The 21,250-nt window shown below is 42.8% G+C and overlaps 1 protein-coding gene across 3 annotated transcripts in view; it reads right to left on the bottom strand.

Annotated features, from left to right (window-relative positions):
- Positions 1–21,250, bottom strand: part of PDE6A (phosphodiesterase 6A) — an 81,031-nt gene that overhangs the window by 10,840 nt on the left and 48,941 nt on the right. For all 3 annotated transcript variants that reach the window (XM_055431497.2, XM_088838565.1, XM_088838566.1), the window contains 6 exons: positions 21,082–21,228; positions 20,080–20,187; positions 18,313–18,422; positions 16,762–16,849; positions 16,457–16,557; positions 15,829–15,936 (listed from right to left, as the gene is read on the bottom strand). In XM_055431497.2, the coding sequence (XP_055287472.1) occupies positions 15,829–15,936; positions 16,457–16,557; positions 16,762–16,849; positions 18,313–18,422; positions 20,080–20,187; positions 21,082–21,228 (662 nt within the window). The remainder of the gene's footprint in view (positions 1–15,828; positions 15,937–16,456; positions 16,558–16,761; positions 16,850–18,312; positions 18,423–20,079; positions 20,188–21,081; positions 21,229–21,250) is intronic.

Below are 21,250 nucleotides of genomic sequence, written 5' to 3'. Positions count from 1 at the left end.
TTCAGGATTTGAAATAGCTCAACAGGAATTCCATCACCTCCACTAGCTTTGTTCGTAGTGATGCTTTCTAAGGCCCACTTGACTTCGCATTCCAAGATGTCTGGCTCTAGGTGAGTGATCACGCCATCGTGATTATCTTGGTCGTGAAGATCTTTTTTGTACAGTTCTTTTATGTATTCTTGCCACCTCTTCTTAATATGTTCTGCTTCTGTTAGGTCCATACCATTTCTGTCCTTTATTGAGCCCATCTTTGCATGAAATGTTCCCTTGGTATCTCTAATTTTCTTGAAGAGATCTCTTGTTTTTCCTATTCTGTTGTTTTCCTCTATTTCTTTGCATTGATTGCTGAGGAAGGCTTTCTTATCTCTCCTTGCTATTCTTTGGAACTCTGCATTCAGATGCTTATATCTTTCCTTTTCTCCTTTGCTTTTCACTTCTCTCCTTTTCATAGCTATTTGTAAGGCCTCCTCAGACAGCCATTTTGCTTTTTTGCATTTCTTTTCCCTGAGGATGGTCTTGATCCCTGTCTCCTGTACAATGTCACGAACCTCCATCCAGAGTTCATCAGGCACTCTATCTATCAGATCTAGTCCCTTAAATCTATTTCTCACTTCCACTGTATAATTGTAAGGGATTTGATTTAGGTCATATCTGAATGGTCTAGTGGTTTTCCCTACTTTCTTCAATTTAAGTCTGAACTTGGCAATAAGGAGTTCATGATCTGACCCACAGTCAGCTCCTCGTCTTGTTTTTGCTGACTGTATAGAGCTTCTCCATCTTTGGCTGCAAAGAATATAATCAATCTGATTTCGGTGTTGACCATCTGGTGATGTCCATGTGTAGAGTCTTCTCTTGTGTTATTGGAAGAGGGTATTTGCTATGACCAGTGCGTTCTCTTGGCAAAACTCTATTAGCCTTTGCCCTGCTTAATTCCGTGCTCCAAGGCCAAATTTGCCTGTTACTGTTGGCCCCACACCATTGGGGTTTATGAATTGTGTGGTTTGGAGTGTTTTTGGTGTCTTCGTGGTTTTCATACTTTCCCTCCGGTCTTTCCCAAAGTTCCACTCTCTTGAACACAGTGAGCACCTTACGCCAGGTAGCAGCTGAGGCTGGAGCCGAGGTGATGAGCTCACTGGGTTTTAAGAGGCTCTTAATTGCTGCTTGACAACAGCTATTCCAACAGTCTTGACCACTATTCCATTATTTGCAGGATGTATATTAAAAGAACATGTTTAGCACAGTCGTTGCCTTTGGATTCAATGCAAAAACTGATTTTAAATTCTTTTATGGGGTGGGGGAAGGGTGGGAAAGGATTTATTACTTGCAGCAAGTAAGGGGAACACCAGGGCATCTTTTCCCAAAGCCGTGTCTCCCTGAACTAGCAAAATTGGGGACATTTTAAACTATGGGTACATGCGTGTTTCTGAGGGGGCTTGCTGCTGCTACTGCTGCTGCTAAGTCACTTCAGTTGTGTCCGACTCTGTGTGACCCCATAGACGGAAGCCCACCAGGCTCCCCCGTCCCTGGGATTCTCCAGGCAAGAACACTGGAGTGGGTTGCCATTTCCTTCTCCAATGCATGAAATTGAAAAGTGAAAGTGAAGTCACTCAGTCGTGTCTGACCCTTAGCGACCCCAGGACTGCAGCCTACCAGGCTCCTCCATCCATGGGATTTTCTAGGCAAGAGTACTAGAGTGACTTGCCATTGCCTTCTCCGAGGGGGCTTGAGTAGAGGAGAATTCAGCACAGAATTGGAGCAAAGATTGAGTCCAAGTTTCACTTGATTGAAGTCAGGAGGGTTCACATTATCATTCCATCCCTCACCTGAGTGGGGGCCTTAGTTCCTGGTGGCAGGACTTACTGAAGTTCAGCTTCTTTATGTCTCTTGGAGAAAGAATTTGGTGAGAGACAAAGTGATAGGTAAGAAGTGGATTTATTTAGAGAGGTACACATTCCATTGACAGAATGTGGTCTGTCTCAAAAGGCAAGAGTGGCCCTGGGAGAAAAACGCTCCACAGACAGAGTGTGGGCAGATTCTAAATTCTTAACATTCATTCTAGATGGTTGGATAGATGGGGAAGGGGAGGATGAGCTGCTGAGTAAAAAAAAAAAAAGAAAGTGACAGGGTCACTTATCTCTAAGGCAGTGCCTAAGTAGGGTTCAGGATACTTTTAGGCACTTGTGAAAATATTTAAATTTTAGTTTCTTTTTTTAAAAAAACAACATAGTAATAGTGAATATATGAATAATGAGTTAAGCCTGGATTACATTTGCATTTATATTAATAGTCATGAAATATGATTTTTATTTATTTAAATGGAGGAAGAAGCCATTATGGCAAAAGTACCTATGACCCACCCACAAATGTCATAATGTGGCCCTCTTTTAAAGAATATCAATCTATGGGTACTAAAATTGGAATTCTAATAATTTCTATTTATCAGGAAATATTATTTGCCATTATCTTCATTACCTCCACCATAGTTTGAAAGTGAAGTCGTTCAGTCGTGTCCTGCTCTTTGCGACCCTGTGGACTGTAGCCCACCAGGCTCCTCCGTCCATGGGATTCTCTGGGCAAGAATACTGGAGTGGGTTGCCATTTCCTTCTCCAGGGGATCTTCCCGACCCAGGGATCGAACCCAGGTCTCCCGCATTGCAGGCAGATGCTTTAACCTCTGAGCCACCAGGGAAGCCCCACCATAGTTTGGACCTAGGTAAATAGCATGTATGGATGTGAGAGTTGGACTGTGAAGAAAGCTGATTGCCGAAGAATTGATGCTTTTGAACTGTGGTGCTGGAGAAGACTCTTGAGAGTCCCTTGGACTGCAAGGAGATCCAACCAGTCCATTCTAGAGGAGATCAATCCTGGGTGTTCATTGGAAGGACTGATGCTAAAGCTGAAACTGCAATACTTTGGCCACCTCATGCGACGAGTTGACTCACTGGAAAAGACTCTGATGCTGGGAGCGATTGGGGATAGGAGGAGATGGGGATGACAGAGAATGAGGTGGCCGGATGGCATCACCGACTCGATGGACATGAGTTTGAGTGAACTCTGGGAGTTGGTGATGGACAGGGAGGCCTGGTGTGCTGTGGTTCATGGGGTCGCTAAGAGTCAGACACGACTGAGCAACTGAACTGAACTGAACTGAAATAGCAGGGAGGGAACACAGCCCTGCCCATCAACAGAAAATTGGATTAAAGATTTACTGAACATGGCCACACCCATCAGAACAAGACCCAGTTTCCCCCTCAGTCAGTCTCTACCATCAGGAAGCTTCCATAAGCCTCTTAGCCTTCTCTATCAGAGGGCAGACAACATGAAAACCACAATCACAGAAAACTAATCAGTCTGATCACATGGACCACAGCCTTGTCTAACTCAATGAAACTATGAGCCATGCCGTGTAGGGCCACCCAAGATGGACGGGTCATGGTGGAGAGTTCTGACAAAATGTGGTCCACTGGAGATGGGAATGGCAAACCACTTTAGTATTCTTGCCTTGAGAACCCCATGAACAGTATGAAAAGGCAAAAAGATAGGACACTGAAAGATGAACTCCGCAGGTCAGTAGGTGCCCAATATGCTACTGGAGATCATTGGAGAAATAACTCCAGAAAGAATGAAGAGACAGATCCAAAGCAAAAACAACACCCAGTTGTGGATGTGACTGGTGATGAAAGTAAAGTCTATTGCTGTAAAGAGCAGTATTGCATAGGAACCTGGAATGTTAGGTCCATTAATCAAGGCAAATTGGAAGTGGTCAAACAGGAGATGGCAAGAGTGAACATAGACATTTTAGGAATGAGCGAACTAAGATGGAGCGGAATGGGTGAATTTAACTCAGATGACCATTATATCTACTACTGTGGGCAAGAATTCCTTAGAAGAAATGGAGTAGCCCTCATAGTCAACAAGAGTCCGAATTGCAGTACTTGGATGCCATCTCAAAAACAACAGAATGATCTCTGTTCATTTCCAAGGCAAACCATTCGATAGCACAGTAATCCAAGTCTATGCCCCAACCAGTAATGCTGAAGAAGCTGAAGTTTAATGGTTCTATGAAGACCTGCAAGACCTTCTAGAGCTAACACCCAAAAAAGATGTCTTTTTCATTATAGGGGACTGGAATGCAAAAGTAGGAAGTCAAGAAACACTTGGATTAACAGGCAAATTTGGCCTTGGAGTACAGAATGAAGCAGGGCAAAGGCTAACAGAGTTTTGCCAAGAGAATGCACTGGTCATAGCAAACACTTTTCCAACAACACAAGAAAAGGCTCTACACATGGACATCACCAGATGGTCAATACCAAAATCAGATTGATTATATTCTTTGCAGCCAAAGATGGAGAAGCTCTATACAGTCAGCAAAAACAAGACCAGGAGCTGACTGTGGGTCAGATCATGAACTCCTTATTGTCAAGTTCAGACGTAAATTGAAGAAAGTAGGGAAAACCACTAGACCATTCAGATATGACCTAAATCAAATCCCTTACAATTATACAGTGGAAGTGAGAAATAGATTCAAGGGATTAGATCTGATAGAGTGCCTGATGAACTCTGGATGGAGGTTCGTGACATTGTACAGGAGACAGGGATCAAGACCATCCCCAAGAAAAAGAAATGCAAAAAGGCAAAATGGCTGTCTGAGGAGGCCTTACAAATAGCTGTGAAAAGAAGAGAGGCGAAAAGCAAAGGAGAAAAGGAAAGATATAAGCATCTGAATGCAGAGTTCCAAAGAATGGCAAGGAGAGATAAGAAAGCCTTCCTCAGCAATCAGTGCAAAGAAATAGAGGAAAACAATAGAATGGGAAAGACTAGAGATCTCTTCAAGAAAATCAGAGATACCAAGGGAACGTTTCATGCAAAGATGGGCTCAATAAAGGACAGAAATGGTATGGACCTAACAGAAGCAGAACACATTAAGAAGAGGTGGCAAGAATACACAGAAAAACTGTACAAAAAAGATCTTCATGACCCAGATAATCATGATGGTATGATCACTCACCTAGAGCCAGACATCCTGGAATGTGAAGCCAAGTGGGCCTTAGAAAGCATCACTACGAACAAAGCTAGTGGAGGTGATAGAATTCCATTTGAGTTATTTCAAATCCTAAAAGATGATTCTGTGAAAGTGCTGCTCTCAATATGCCAGCAAATTTGGAAAACTGAGCAGTGGCCACAGGACAGGAAAAGGTCAGTTTTCATTCCAATCCCAAAGAAAGGCAATGCCAAAGATTGTTCAAACTACCGCACAACTGCACTCATCTCACACGCTAGTAAAGTAATGCTCCCAAGCCAGGCTTCAACAGTATGTGAACCGTGAACTTCCAGACATTCAAGCTGGTTTTAGAAAAGGGAGAGGAAGCAGAAATCAAATTGCCAACATCTGCTGGTCATCAAAAAAGCAAGAGAGTTCCAGAAAAACATCTACTTCTGCTTTATGGACTATGCCAAAGCCTTTGACTGTGTCGATCACCACAAAATGTGGAAAATTCTTCAAGAGATGTGAATACCAGACCACCTGACCTGCCTCTTGAGAAATCTGTATGCAGGTCAGGAAGCAACAGTTAGAACTGTACATGGAACAACAGACTGGTTCCAAATTGGGAAAGGAGTACGTCAAGGTTGTATATTGTCACCCTGCTTATTTAACTTATATGCAGAGTACATCATGAGGAACGGTGGGCTGGATGAAGCACAAGCTGAATCAAGATTGCTGGGAGAAATATCAATAATCTCAGATATGCAGATGACACCATCCTTATGGCAGAAAGTGAAGAAGAATTAAAGAGCCTCTTGATGAAAGTGAAAGAGGAGAGTGAAAAAATAGGCTTAAAGCTCAACATTCAGAAAACTAAGATAATGGCATCTGGTCCCACCACTTCATGGCAAATAGATGGGGAAACAGTGTCAGACTTTATTTTTGGGGGCTCCAAAATCACTGCAGATAGTGACTGCAGCCATGAAATTAAAAGGCGATTACTCCTTGGAAGAAACATTATAACCAACCTAGATAGTATATTAAAAAGAAGAGACATTACTTTGCCAACAAAAGTCCATCTAGTTAAGGCTATTGTTTTTCCATTGGTCACGTATGGATGTGAGTATTGAATTATAAAGAAAACAGCGCCGAAGAATTGATGCTTTTGAACTGTGGTGTTGGAGAAGACTCTTGAGAGTCCCTTGGACTGCAAGGAGATCCAACCAGTCCATCCTAAAGGAGATCAGTCCTGGGTGTTCATTGGAGAGACTGATGTTGAAGCTGAAACGCCAATACTTTGGCCACCTGATGCAGAAAGCTGACTCATTTGAAAAGACCCTGATGCTGGGAAAGATTGAAGGTGGGAGGAAAAGGGGACGACAGAGGATGAGATGGTTGGATGGCATCACTGACTCAATGGATATGAGTTTGAGTAAATTCCAGGAGTTGGTGATGGACAGGGAGGCCTGGCGTGCTGCAGTCCATGGGGTCGCAAAGAGTTGGAGACGACTGAGAGACTGAACTGAACTGATTATTCTTTTGATTTTTTTCCCCTAGCCATTAAAAAGGTAATTGCCGTTCTTAGCTCATGGCAGGTGGCAGGCCTCACGCTCTAGTCACGGAGGATCTCTAAATCATCCAGGGCATGGTCTGTCATATTACCACGTGTGAAACCTTCAATTAGGTGGAGACCAAAAGGATTTAATGACAAGTGGAAGTCACGCCCTGATTCTGAAAGTACTGTAACATCCTGGTCCCACAGTAAGCACACTGAATTAGGGAGAATCCCAGGGATGGGGGAGCCTGGTGGGCTGCCGTCTACAGGGTCGCACAGAGTCGGACATGACTGAAGCGACTTAGCAGCAGCAGCAGCAGAGATAGCAAAACAGACTTCCCTAGTGGTCCAGTGCTTAGGACTCCGCAGGGACTTCCACTGCAGGAGGCTTGGGTTTGATCCCTGTTCAGGGAACTAAGATCCCACATACCTCAGGATGAGGAGAAAAAAAAAAGATACCTCAAGGGTTGAGGTGTGGACCTCAAATAAGATGAAGCTTACTGACCAGAGCACTCCAAGATAATCAGAGCAGAGGAGGCAAGTGTTAGGTTTTTTCCTCAAAACAACCAATTCTGTCACCAACTGGGTGTCCTCTGATTCAATTCAATTCAGTACAATTCACTTTTAACACTTGACTAGCGTCAGACTTGGAGAAGGCAATGGCATCCCACTCCAGTACTCTTGCCTGGAAAATCCCATGGACAGAGGAGCCTGGTGGGCTGCAATCCATGGGGTTGCGACTGAGCGACTTCACTTTCACTTTTCACTTTCATGCATTGGAGAAGGAATTGGCAACCCACTCCAGTCTTCTTGCCTGGAGAATCCCAGGGACGGTGGAGCCTAGTGGGCTGCCGTCTATGGGGTCGCACAGAGTCGGACACAACTGAAGCGACTTAGCAGCAGCAGTAACGTCAGACTTTGCAGGTTGGAGGGCTCAGTCCAATAAGCCTGCCCTCACCTTGGAAGTCAGTTGCAAGTATCAGAGCCCCAGGCTACCACACCTCTGACTTGACTACAGAGGCAAGGGGTTCTCATGAACCCCAGGTTCAAAAACTTGTTAGGACAACTCATAAAACTTCAGAAAACTCTTCTGTTTGCCAGTTTACCATATAGGATATAACTTAGGAATCGCCAAATGGAAGAGATGCACAGGACAAGGTATGGGGTCGGGAGTGCCTACAGAGCTTCCACGCTCTTTTCAGACATGTCACCCTCCCAGCATGTCGATGTGTTCACTGACCTAGTGGCTCTTCGAACGGTTTTTCATAGGTTTTTATGGAGATTTTGCCCCATAAACATGGTTTATTAAATCATTGGCCACTGACTGATTCAGTCTTCAGTCCTCTTCCCCTCCCCAGAGGTTGGGGAGGGGCTGAAAGTTCCAAGCTTCTAATGAAATCTTTGTCTTTCTAGTGATCAGCACCCACCCTGAAGCCCTCTAGGGTTCCACCAAGAGTTGCCTCATTAGAGCCAAAAGAAAGTGAAAGTGGCCCAGTCGTGTCCGACTCTTTGCGACCCCATGGACTATACAGTCCATGGAATTCTCCAGGCCAGAATACTGGAGTGGGTAGCCTTTCCCTTCTCCAGTGGATCTTCCCAACCCAGGAATCGAACCGGGGTCTCCTGCATTGCAGGTGGATTCTTTACCAGCTGAGCTACCAGGGAAACCCTTAGAACCAAAGACACTCCTGTCAAGTCTATGACTCATATCACTACCAAGGGTTTTAGAGTTCTGTGTTGGGAAATGGGGACAAAGGCCAAAATACATACGTCTTTTTATATCACAGGAAGAGCCTGACACCATGCCTGCCATGAGCAATGCAGCACAGCACACTCCACGTGTCCTGGCTCAGCCCCTGTGATAATCCATAAGGTAGATACTACCATTACTCTTTTTGAGCAGATGAGGAAACAGGCACAGAGACGTGAAGTTACCTGCTCAACGTCAATCACCAATAAGTGAGAGAGATGAGACCAGACCCTCTGCAGCTGGAGCCCTAAGTGTGTAACAGGTACACTATACCCAGGTGTGTAGTAGCTGCAATTATGTGTCTAGTTGCCTAATAGATGGACCAGCCCCAAGACTGCTTCACAACAGTGCTTTTCAACCAGGTGCCACTTTTGCTCCCATGGGATATTTGGTCATGTCTGGAGATAGTTCTGCTTGTCACTACTGGGGAGGAGGGGCTGCTACTGGGATCTACTGAGTAGAAACCAGGGATGATGTTAAACATCTTAAAATGCACAGGACAGCCCCTATTACAGTTATTGCTCTCAATAATGTTAAGACTGAGAACCCTACTTTACAGATCTTCAAACATTTTTCACTGAGTGCCTACCAGAAGAATTCTGAAAAAAGTTTACCTTCTTGTACATTTTTAAGTTGACATCTTGACTATTAAAATGGTTGCATTATTCTTTAAATATAAAGAAATCTAAATAGCACAGCATTTTCATATCAATCATCAGCATACCATCCATTTAAAAACAAATGAACCAGCATTTCTTTAAGATTCTAGAGTTTTAAAGGCTTCCCAGGTGGTGCTACTTGTAAAGAACCTGCCTGCCAATGCAGGAGATATAAGAGACTTTGCCTAGAGAATCCCATGGACAAGAGAGCCTGGTGGGCTACAATCCACAGGGTCAAAAGAGTCAGACACTACTGAAGCGACTTATCATGCATACACAAACCTAAGACCAGAAACCATAAATCTCCTAGAGGAAAAGGTAGGCAGAACACGCCTTGACATAAATTGTTCCAATAGTTTTTTGAATCTGTCTTCTGAAGCAAAGGAAGGAAAAGCAAAAATAAACAAATGGGACCTAATTAAACTGCAAAGCTTTTTCACAGCAAAGGAAACCACTGACAAACCAAAGATTCAACCCATAGAATGAGAAAAAATATTTGCAATTGATATGTCCAATAAGAAGTTTAATATCCAAAAATATAAACTACTCCTACAATATCAAAAAACTGCCTAAAAACAAAAAAGCGAACAATTTTATTTAAAAATGGGCAGAAGAACTGAATAGACATTTTTCCAAAGAGGAAATTCTGATTACCAATAGGAACATGGAAAGATGCTTAATATTGCTAATCATCAGGGAAATGCAAATTAAAATCACAATGAGAGATCACCTCACACTTATTAGAAAGACCATCACCATTAAAAAAGAGAATGCTGATGAGAGTGTGGAGAAAAGGGAACTCTTATACACTGTGGGAATGTAAATTGGTTCAGCCATTGTGGAAAACGGTATGACAGTTTCTCATAAAACTAAAAACAGAACTACCATATGACCCAGAAATTCCACTCCTGGTTATATATCTGGGAAAAAAAACCCCGCTAATTCAAACAGATACATGCATCCCAGTGTTCTTGGCAGCACTGTTTACAATCGTCGAGGTATTGAAGCAACCTCAGTGTCTGTCAACAGATGAAGGGATAGAGATGTGGTGTGTGTGTGTATATGTGTGTACACAGAGTGCGCACACACACACAGACACATCCAATGGGGTAATATACAGTCATAAAAAAGAATGAAATTTTGTATTTGACTTGGATGGTATTATGCTAAGTGAAATCAGTCAGAGAACAGCAAATACTGTATGATGTCATTTAACGTGGAATCTAAAAAATATAACAAATTAGTGAACATGATAAAAGGAGCAGCAGCAGACTCAGACATGAAGGACAAACTGGAGATACAGTGGCTACCAGCAGGGAGAGGGAAGTGGGGAATAACAACATAAGAGGCTAAGAGATACAAGCCACCATCTATAAAATAAGCTACATGGACGTATTGTCCAGCACAGAATATAGCCAACAGTTTATAATAACTATAAATGGAGTATCACCTTTAAAAACTGTGAAGCACCACATTGTACACCTAAAAGTTACACAATAGTGTACATCAACTATGCTCCAATTAAAAAAAAAATGTCTGGAACTTTGCATTCTTTTTTTCTCCATAAACATGTATTTTCGGTTAACTTCCCCTACAGAGTTTATCCTAAGGTTTTATATTTGTGTGTGTGTATCTATATATGTGTATAACTGTATATATATCACAGATATTCAAATATATATATGAAATGTGTTGATCACTTTTTCATACTGATTTTTAACCACATATGTCCATTAATTGAAATATATAACTAAACATTGTTGTCTTTGACCATAGATCTCCAAGTATAGAAAACTTTTCTTCTGGATTGAATTACTATTATTACATGATTAACCAATACAATAAAATGTATTACCTATTTTTTAGAAATTATTAAAAACTCAAATATTTTTGGAAGTTCATCTATTGATAGAGAAGATGGGACTATTTTTTTAAAAAATCAGTTAATGCATGGGGAATTCCCTGGCAGTCTAGTGGTTAGTACTCTGAGCTTTCACTGCCACGGCGAGAGTTCAGTCCCTAGTCGGGGACTAAGATCCCATAAGCCATGTGACATGGCCAAAAATGAGTTAGTGAATATTTCATACTGCAAGACTAATTAGATGCAACAATTAGAAACCCTGGGAATGGAAAAAGTTTTGTTACAACATCATTCCATTCTTTAAATTCTTCCACATTATCAGTTGACAGTTTAATCAGATTCTCCTTTAAGTCTGTCTAAAGCAAACATTAGAGTCATTCACTTCCTCAGTTTCTGGGAAATGTGCCATAAAGATTTGACTAGGATTCCTCATATGACTATTAATTGTACCCCAGACACTTTCTGTGTGTCACTTTGGTTAACCCAAGATACTCAGAACATGTTAGGTCAATTAAAACATTATTCATTTTAATATATCTTCCAATTTTATATTTTTTGACTTTTTTTTTATATTGGAGCAATTTGATTAACAATGTTGCATTAGCTTCAAGTGTACAGCAAGTGATTCAGTTATACATGTATCTATTCTTTTTTCAAATTATTTTCCCATTTAGGTTATTACAGAATAGTGAGCAGAGTTCCCTGAGCTGTACAGTATGTCCTTGTTGGTTATCTATTTTAAATGTAGTAGTGTATATATATCATCCCAGACTTCCAATTTATCCTTCCCTCTCCCAGTGCTGTATTTTTTATCAAGTGCTTTTATCTTATCACAACATTTAGCAATATTTTCATCAAAACTTTGAACCTTCAAGTTTGATTTATTTCTGGAAATGTCTGCCATGTAACATAATTGGAAATGCCAGTCTTTTATTGTCAAGTAAAGCCTGCAAATAAGACTTGTTTCAGAAAGAATCTGAACCTTATTTTTCATTTCATATACGCATGTTATTAGAATGCATTCTGCTGACACCCACCTTATTTTTTATTCATAATTCTAAGAAAGGCAGAGGTATTAATAGATAGATCGGTATGTAGGTAGACTAGAAAGACTGATGGATAGACAGACAGAAGCATGGATGAAATCAAGTACTGCTACCTTTTTGATGGCCCTGATAGCAGGGGGCCATCCCACATCCCTGACAGCAGAGACTGTGGTTCATTCTCTGAAGGAAGTAGAGTGCTAAATAAGAGATGCTCAGCTCCTGCTGCCCCACTGTACAATCAAAGGACTAAGCTCTCCACTTCTAATGCCCTAACAAAATAAATACATAAGACAGGGAAGGTCCAAAGCCCTCCCTTGGGTTTATAACGCCATGATTAAAAGGAGCTTTGAAAATACCAGTATTTATTGTCCCTCTGTTTGATGCCCCAGGGGTCTTCACACTATAGCCTTCAAGAAAGGGCAAGTTTGTCTTTATTTTGTCACATGGGATGAGAGTGAGGAACTGACTATGCCTCACCTACTGTGCTTTCTCCGGAAGATAATGTAAAGAGAGAAAAGACGGATTCCCTTGAGGCCATCCAAGCCTGTGTTTGTCTTGGAAGGCTTTGCAAGGGCTATGTGTGCGGTCTGAAGATTTCTGCTTAAGACTACGTTGGCTTTTACAATGATTCAAGAAGTCTTGCCTCTGGCTTTTTTTTTTTTTTAATCTTTCATGTCATATCTTTGTAAACTGCATGACACCTGCACTGTGTGAAAATAATATAATGTATTTAACCTGGTCCCCCAGGACGGTCTTTTTTTTCAATATTTTTTGTGATTACAAGTAATGTGCAGTGAATAACTCTGTGCATACTTCTTGTAGCACAGGTGGGAGAGATTCTGTAGGGTAAATCCTGGACCTGGGATTTGCTGGGTCAAAGAAGATGGCTGGTTTCAATTTTGATAGGCATTGCCCTTCATAAAACTGCACCTATTGGAGAGTTACCTGGCCATCCGGGGGTTAGGACTTGGCGCTTTCACTGCCATGGCCCTGGGTGGTCAGGGTACTGAGATCTCATGGCCAAAAGAGTATAAGCCAACATTGAAAAACGAAGAAACAAAAACTGCACCTATTTACATTCCCACCACAGTGAATAGGATTGCCTGTTGCCCCTCACTCTGCCCACCACCACGTGTTAGCAAACGTTTCATCTTTGCCAATAGGAGGGATGAACAGTTATATCCCAAAGTAGTTTTATTTTTCATTTGTCTCACTATGGCTAAGGTCATCATCTTTTCATATGTTTACATCCCACTGTAATTCCTTTTCTGGGAAATGTTTGCTCATGCCTTTTGCTCATTTTTCTGTGGGATTAGTCTTTTTCTTGAATTATATTAACACTACTGAGGAAATTAGCTCTTTTTCTTTCAGAAGCATTGCACATGTTTCCCCGCAGTGTATCATTTAAATTCTGACTTTAGCTCTGAGTTCTTGTGGGTGTTGTCCAGGAATCTCTAAAGTTTCATGTAGTCAAATTTATCAATCTCTTTACAACTTTTGAATTTTATGTCACACTTAGAAAATCTTACTCTTTTCAATTCTCCCAAGCTTTTTTCCTTTCTCCATATTCTTAGTTTATTTTCTCATTATTTTAAAATCCTTGATTCATCTTGAATTTTTTACTATAGGAGTGAAATAGGGGTCTGCCTCTGTGACCACCTATGGAAGAATCTAAAATGTATTTCTTCTTTGTCCCTGGTTCCTCACACAGAGCTCCTAAAACCCTTGGGATTTCCCTAGTGATACAAGTGTCGTGTCCTTCCCAAGAAGCCCCCTTTGGGTTTATGCTAATGAGGTGACTTAGAGTGACTGAAGGTAGGATCCCTAGATGGGGACAGGCCTACCTGAAAGACCAAGGGAATAGAGGGATGGACTTTCAGCCCCACCCGCTGGCCTCTGGGAAAGGGGTGGGGGGAGATGCAGATTAAGCTTTGTAAAAACTCTTGAACAAAGATTTAATAAGCGTCAGCATTGATGAACACAGCCCAGTTCTGTAGTAATGGAAGCCCCTGCATTCAGGACCCTTCTGGCCTTACCGTATGTACCTCTTTGGCTGTTCTTCTGTATTCTTTGTAATAGTCCTTATACTAAACTAGTAATGTAAGTAAATGCTTCTTTGAGCTCTGTGGGCCATGATAACAAATTAATCAAGCCCAAGGAGGAGTTCAAAGCAATTTCCAGTTCACAGCTGTGCAATCAGAAGCACAGGCAACCCGGACTGGCTTCATTTGAAAGGAAGCCCGTCTTGTGAGGCTGAGTCTTTAGTCTGTGGGGTCTGACGCTATCTCCAGGTAGATAGTGTGAAATTTGAGTTAAATTTGTAGGACAGCCTGTCAGTGTTCACTGAGCACTGGAGAACTGCTTACTGGTCTTGGGGGAAAAAAAATCCATCAGATCACCTCATGATCCCAATACCATTTATGAAATTATCCTTCTCCACTGGCAGAAAATCTACTTTTAGCACAGGCGTTGTCTCTTGAGTCTGTCTACTGACCTCTCCTGCTCATACCTAGGACTGAGCTATCTTCAGTTCTGCTGGCCCCTATTATTTCCTTTATTTCTTAGAATTTTCTGGCTCTTTTTGCATACCTAATTCTCATAAGGATTTTGAAACTGGCTTCCTAACTCTCCACAAAATAAAGTTGATATTTTCTTTGGAATCACTTTAAATAAATAAGTAAATAGGGAGAACAGACAACTTTATAATAATAAGTGCCCCTGTCCAAGAACTTAGGGTTCTTTCCACTCATTCCGTCCTTCTGCAGCACCATTTTGAAATGTGGTGGAGCAGCTCCTGGTCCGCCTGGGAGCAGCTAGAGCTAGAGTGTGCCGCATTGTTCAGTGGGCACAGGTCATACTGCTCCCCAGGGTGGGAGGACCTTTGGGGAGGCCTGTTTGGACAACTTCACGGCTGAGGGAAAGACAACTGGTCACTTGCCCCATCCTCCCTGAGCCTGTCCCAGCAGCTGTCTCTTCTCTGGACTTGAGAAATTCGTGACTTGATTAAACCTCACCTCTGCAAAAGTATCTAGGGATAAACAAACAATAGTTCTCTGGGTCCTGGGTCAGGCATTGTCTCCTTTAATATCACCCAGGTCCTGTCACAGGGAAGCCAGGGACCCACTGGCTTGGGCCACATAGTCATGAAAGGACTCAAATTTGCATTTCTTACCCCATCATCAACTGAAGTAAATCAAGGAAGCATACTGAGAAACTAAAAGAAGATATTCACCAGAAAACTTTGAGTCGCATTACCAGAACTCGTGCCAACAAAGCATTATAAATGTCACACAAACCAGGGAACTAGCTTGTGAATTGAATGCCTGATTTTGCCATGTATAGAGGAACACTAAAAGAGATTAAACCCATATATTCTGAGTAACACTTAGCTATCACTCAAACCATAATTGGTTTAATGCTCTGTGTTTTATCAAAAACTTAATCACCAAAAGTTATATCACTTTACCACCAAAATTCTGCATTTTAGCATAGAAGCACTTCAAGTGTTGTATTTTTTGCATACAGAGAGGTATGCATGCATGCATGCGTTCTCAGTCACTCGCTCATGTCTGACCCTTTGCAACCCCATGGACTGTAGCCCACCGGGCTCCTCTGTCCTTGGGATTTTCCAGGCAAGAATACTGGAGTGGGTTGCCATTTTCTTCTCCAAGGTATCTTCCCCACCCAGGGATTGAACCCATGTCTCCTGCATTACAGGTGGTCTCCTATATTGGAGACAGATTTTTTAGTTACTGAGCCACAGGTGTTGTCTTGTATTTTTGTGCTAGAATGAAGAGTAAACATATCATTTCTGCAGTGCTGTTTTGGCATAACTTCGTTTCGTGTGTCAGAGACCTCCAGAATGAAAAGTTTTGCAGGGTTCTCTTGAAGACAGAGAGGCCTGTCAGTGTAGCATATTGTCTTTTGACCCTGGGCTTAAGGGAATCAGGGTTTAAGTCTTGTCTCAACTCACATAACAATTTCCTTTCGTGTCTGATCCAGCATCATGTACTGCGTCCACTCCTGTTGAGTCTCGTATGTCTTAGACTGATCCACGATCTTTTGGAACATTGTCCTTTTCCTACAAAAAACACCAGTTTGTTAAAGAAGCACATATTAGAATAAGGCAACCCCTGCCCTTCTAATGTTGGGTGTTTCAGAGGCTAATTACGGCAATGTAATTTTTAAAAAGAAAGGTGAAAAGAACCAATGCCTGGGAGTGAAGACCTAGGTTCTAACAGACTCTACCATGGGTTTATTATCTGATCTTAGCTAATCTTCCCTTGATCTCAGTTTCCCCATCTGTATGACAGGGTAAGACTATCTAACTCAGAGCTGTAGTGAGAATGGATGCATCCACAGTGCAAGGGTGGTACCTGGCACAGAATACTCACTAAGTCAATTAGAACTGTGGTGTTCATTATTTTTATAATCATTAATATTCTTTTTTGTTTGTCCATGTCTTGCAGCTTGCAGGATCTTATTTCCCCTACTAGGAACAGAACCTGGGCCCATGGCAGTAAAATCCCCAAGTCTTAACCAATGGACTGGCAGGGAATTCCCTAATCATTTTTATTCTTAAAATGAGAAGAAACACCAACTTGAAATACAAGGCAAGGTCTGTAGCAATGATCGCGATGTCCATCATGTGGATTGCATGCTCGTGCTGCCTGCGATTGAGGTTCTGAAAGATATTTAGGCTCTAAAGAGAAAATGGAGGGATAGAAGTGATGTAAGAGGGAGAGAAGGGAGAAGTGATGCTGGCAGTAAAGTCATTCAATCCCCGATGGCTGCCCCAGGTGACCAGAGAGACAGTCCAGGCCAATGCCTGGCTACACTCAGGCTTCTTGTGAGATGGGGACTCCTTCTCAGGCCCCAAAGCCAATGCAGAGGGCCCTCATCCTACCTCATCTCTCAGCAGTGTTTTACCAAACTCCAAGTGGTGTCTTTCCAAGATGGAGGATCCATGGAGCTTGGCCAGTGGGTTCTGGGATCTGAATGGGAGAGAAAGAGACACACAGAGAGAGGATTAACATGGAGTGGCTGAGAGGAAGGTTAAAGACATCATCCATTCCTGTCACCTCCTAATTCTGCAGGCAGAGAGGTCGAAGCGCAGGAATAAGAAGGGACTTGTCACACAGTACAACGGTGAGAAATAGGAGTAGGTAGCAGGTGTCCTGGCTCTCATACTTTATCTTTCTCCGTAACTAACTCTGGGCCTCTTTGGGGACATGGCCTCCCCAGAAGTATCGGCCCTTATCACCAGAAAAAGACACAAACACAATGCCACATACAGTTTTACAAACCCATCCCCATAGCCATCCATGGACACTGGCACTGGGCCAGTACTTTAAAGATCGCCAAGCCCCAAACCTTCCAAGTCTGATTCTGAGAAGTCACTGGATTCCCACAAGCAACATATTTATTCACGTCTTTATTCAATAAATATTTGCTGAGCCCTGTTGTGTGCTAAGCACTGAGATCAGTACTTCGCCTTCTACAAGGTAAAATGTAAACATAATCTCTAACCTTGGAGCAGCAGGCAAAAACTGAGAAGACTCACAGAAGCATGACTTACAGTCTGTGGGCCCTGGGCAGAGCCTGGGTATGACACTAGTCCCTGCTCTGCCCTGTCCACCTGGTGGTCATGAGGGTCCCCCAAGACCATGGTTCATGGCCCCTACTTCAGAGACTATCTAGAATATAAGCTTTGTGAGGTCAGGGACTGTGTCTGGTTTGTTCACCATGGAACCTCCTAGGGTTCCAAACATAGCGCCTTTTGTGCATTATAAACCCAAGGTGAATAAATGAATCATTAGCAGTTACTTAAATTAGTTCAGTAGGTAGGAGAGGAAGGAGAAGAGTGAGAAAGTTTAATATATTAGTTTCCTGTTGCTGCTCTAAAAAATCACCACAAACTTAAATGGCTTAAAACAATAAAAATTTAGTGTCTTCCAGCTCTGGGGTTTAGAAGTCTAAAATGGTCTGAAGAGCTGCTTTCCTTCTGGAGGTTCTGGAGGAGAATGTTCCCTTACCTTTTCTAGCTTCTAGAGGCCCCTAATTCCTTGACTTGTGACCCATCCTCCATCTTCAAAGCCAACAGTGTAGCATCTTCTGTCCTCCCTGAGTTCCTATCTCCTTCTTACAAGGACCCTTCTAACTATTTGGGGCCTACTTGGATAACCCAAGATAATCCCTATATTTCAACATCCTTAATCATGTTTATGAAGTTTCTTTTGAAGGTAAGGCAACATATCCCTAGGCCCCAGGCACTGGGGTGTAGACATATTTGAGCTTCATTATACTATCACAGGCGTTTACCCAGAACCAAAGGGTAGGAGGAAGTGGGAAGCTGTGGACCGTGGGAATTCCCCATGGCAAGTGAGTCTGTCTAAGACCCATTCAGATCTAGGTAGTCAATCCCAGAGGCAGGAGGTAGAGAGTAGGGCTGACTCACTTCATCTGGTAGAGATTGTTAGTGCCTCTGTGGTCAATGTCATGGCAGAAGGCGGCGGTGACCATGGCCAAGGCCTCCAGGTCTGTGAAGTATCGCTTCAGCTTTCCGGTCTGGAAGGGCAGTCAGAGATGCTACTCACTCCTTTTGTGTGGGGCTTGGAAGCAGGACTGAGAAAGCAGGAGCAAGGGGGAGGGCCTGGAGCTTGGAAACACAGGTCTGATCTTGGCTCGACCCCTGGTGCAACAGGATGACCAGACGTTTTCCAGGACTGAGATGTGGGATATGGGATTTTCTGTGCTAGAACTGTGACAGTCCAGGCAAAGGTGATGGTGAATCGTTTCACTCCCGAGTCACCTTAGCTGGTCCCACCTCCCTCTGGGCCTTAAAGTGGGGGGCATCAGACTGGATGATTGCTGAGAAACAGACAGCCCTGGACTTTGAGGATTTAGAGGGTGTTGAAACATGTCCAGACTGATAAAACAAACCTTCCAAAACCTGGTCTACTGGTTCAAACACAGCTCAGAATTTTTCCCTGGGTGTCCTCACTTAACTCCTTGTTTGTGCTGGGTGTTGGAGTCAAGGGTGGAAAGAGCCCTGAGGAGGTGCCGCTAACTTGTGACTCTAAAAAATAAATCATATCTAAGTGGTGTGTTTTTCACCTTCAAAGGCAGCCTGGCTAGAATTCCTGCCCCCAGGCCCCAGTGCTTTCTTTGGCCTGACCATTCCAGACACGAGGGAAAGGAATGAGGATGGGGACACTGGGCAAGGGCAGAGATTTGTGTCATAACCTGGATGGGAAAACACTTTTAAATGAAATATAAAAACTCCAAACCTTCTGAGACAAAGTGACTTACACATATACACACAGATATGTCCATCCAAGGACATAATAGCATTGTTTGTAATAGTGAAAGATCAAAAGCAATCCTCATGTCAACAATAGGGGAGCTAGGTAAAGAAATTGTTGTCTACTTAAGCAATGCAAAATACTATGAAGTCATAAAATTAGGTCATGGATAAGCCTTGAAGACATTATGCTAAGTGAAATTAATCAGACACAAAAGGATAAATACTGTATGATTCTTCTTAGGTGAGGTACCTATAAGAAAGGAAATTCATAGAGATTAAAAAAGTAGAATGCTGGTCCCCAGGGGCTGGAGACTGAGGAAATGGGGAGTTGTATTAATGTTGTTTAATGGAGACAGGGTGTCTGGGAAGTTGGAAAAGTTCTAGAGATGGAGAGTAGTGATGGTTGCACAATACTGTGAACGTACTTGATGCCACTGAATTGTGCACCTAAACATGGTGTAAATGGTAAATTTTAGGTTATATATGTTTTAGCACAATGAAATATATATATAGAAAAATGTGAGTGATATATATTTTCAAATAAAAAAGCATATTATAGAATCATGTTAATTGGTTATAAATAAAATAAATTTTGTGTATGTGTGTGTGAACAAATCTATCTCGATGCTTCTAGAAGGAAATCTGGAAGGAGCTGTGCCATGGTTTTCTCCAAATGCTGGCTTGGGGGTGGGAGTAGAATGCTGGCTTTCTTTCACTTTTTATTTTACATACTTCTCACTTCTTGGAATTCATTTATGCTAAGCATGTACTCTTGTTGTCTATTTTTAAAAAAGGCAATAAATAGAAGAAGGATGCCATTGCTGCCTGGGGAGCTGCACTGAGGTGTCCAGGGTAGCGGGAGCCCCTAGCAGCCCAAGGTCCCTCCCACCGCGCCGCTGGGTCCCGCTGTTCTTGTACCACCAGCAAGGAGAACATGGTCTGCCCCACGTTGAAGCCGTGGCGCCAGTTGTGGTAGGTGATCCTGCGGTAGCCCTTACTCAGGGAATACATGAACCGCACCAGGGCCTGCGAACACACACACAGCACATTGTAAGGCAGCAGCACTGCACTGGGGCAGGCGGGGGGCCCTGGCTGGCTGAGCCCCGCAATGTTCCAATCCCCACACTGGACCACAAGTGGGAGCTAGCAATAGATGCTCCAAGACTGTGAGAGCACTTTCAAACGGCTGGATGCTATGACAATGGACGTGGTTAGGAAACAAGGCCCTGGGAGAAGCTTGCAGGAAGTGTAGGAGAGAAAACCAAAGGCGTGTTGAAATCAGTGGTTCTCAAACTTGAGTGCATGTCTGCATCACTGCGGGGTGTGGGAAGGTCTTGTTAAAACAATTTCTGATTCCTCGCAGCCAGCGGAGGGGCGGGGGAAGAGAGAGAGTGTATGTGGGTGCTGGTGGACCCGTGCTGGCATCGGTCCATTTTCAGGTGATACTGATGTGGCTTAAAGCACAGTTAGGATGGCTGCCTTAATAAAGAAGTCTGGGGAATTCTGCACACAAGACACCCCCAGCTCCACCTTTTCTGACCATCCCCATGCCTCTAGATGCACAGCACACCTAAGGAATCCTGCAGGGGAAAAAACCCTGTCTAAAGGATTTAACGCACATTGCCCACCCTGTTGAACTGTAGGAACTTTTTTTTTTTTGCATCACTTTTATCCACTACCTTCAGAATTCAGTGCCTCAGAACCTACCTTGAGAAACATCACAGTTCAGAGGAACCATGTGTCTCTTTTCTGGTAAATGACTCATCTGTGTGATGTGACTAATGCTTTAAATCTTAAAAGCTGAGAGTACACTCTTTCTAAGGCAGTTTACAGATTGAGGTGTTTTGTTTGTTTGTTTGTTTAAGCAAACAAGAAAGGAAGGGGAAAAAATGGGAAACCAAAGGCTTGTTTCAACCTCACCTCCTGAGGGATGTGGAATTTATCCACCACTTTGAGCTCGTAGTACATCTGTATTCCACATTTCACCAGCTCCAGTTCCGTCAGGGGCAGGTCGCTGAAGTGGAATTTATTAATTTCATATTTGTCCGCATCTGGCAGCTCTCCTTGCTGTGTGAAACATGGAGTCAAG

Source organism: Moschus berezovskii, chromosome 8 (assembly GCF_049115385.1).
Source record: "Moschus berezovskii isolate FMDL1 chromosome 8, NW_MosBer_1.0, whole genome shotgun sequence".
Taxonomy (NCBI): Eukaryota; Metazoa; Chordata; class Mammalia; order Artiodactyla; family Moschidae; genus Moschus; species Moschus berezovskii.
The sequence above is the reverse complement of the archived record's forward strand: the minus strand, read 5'-3'. Positions and strand labels throughout refer to the sequence as shown.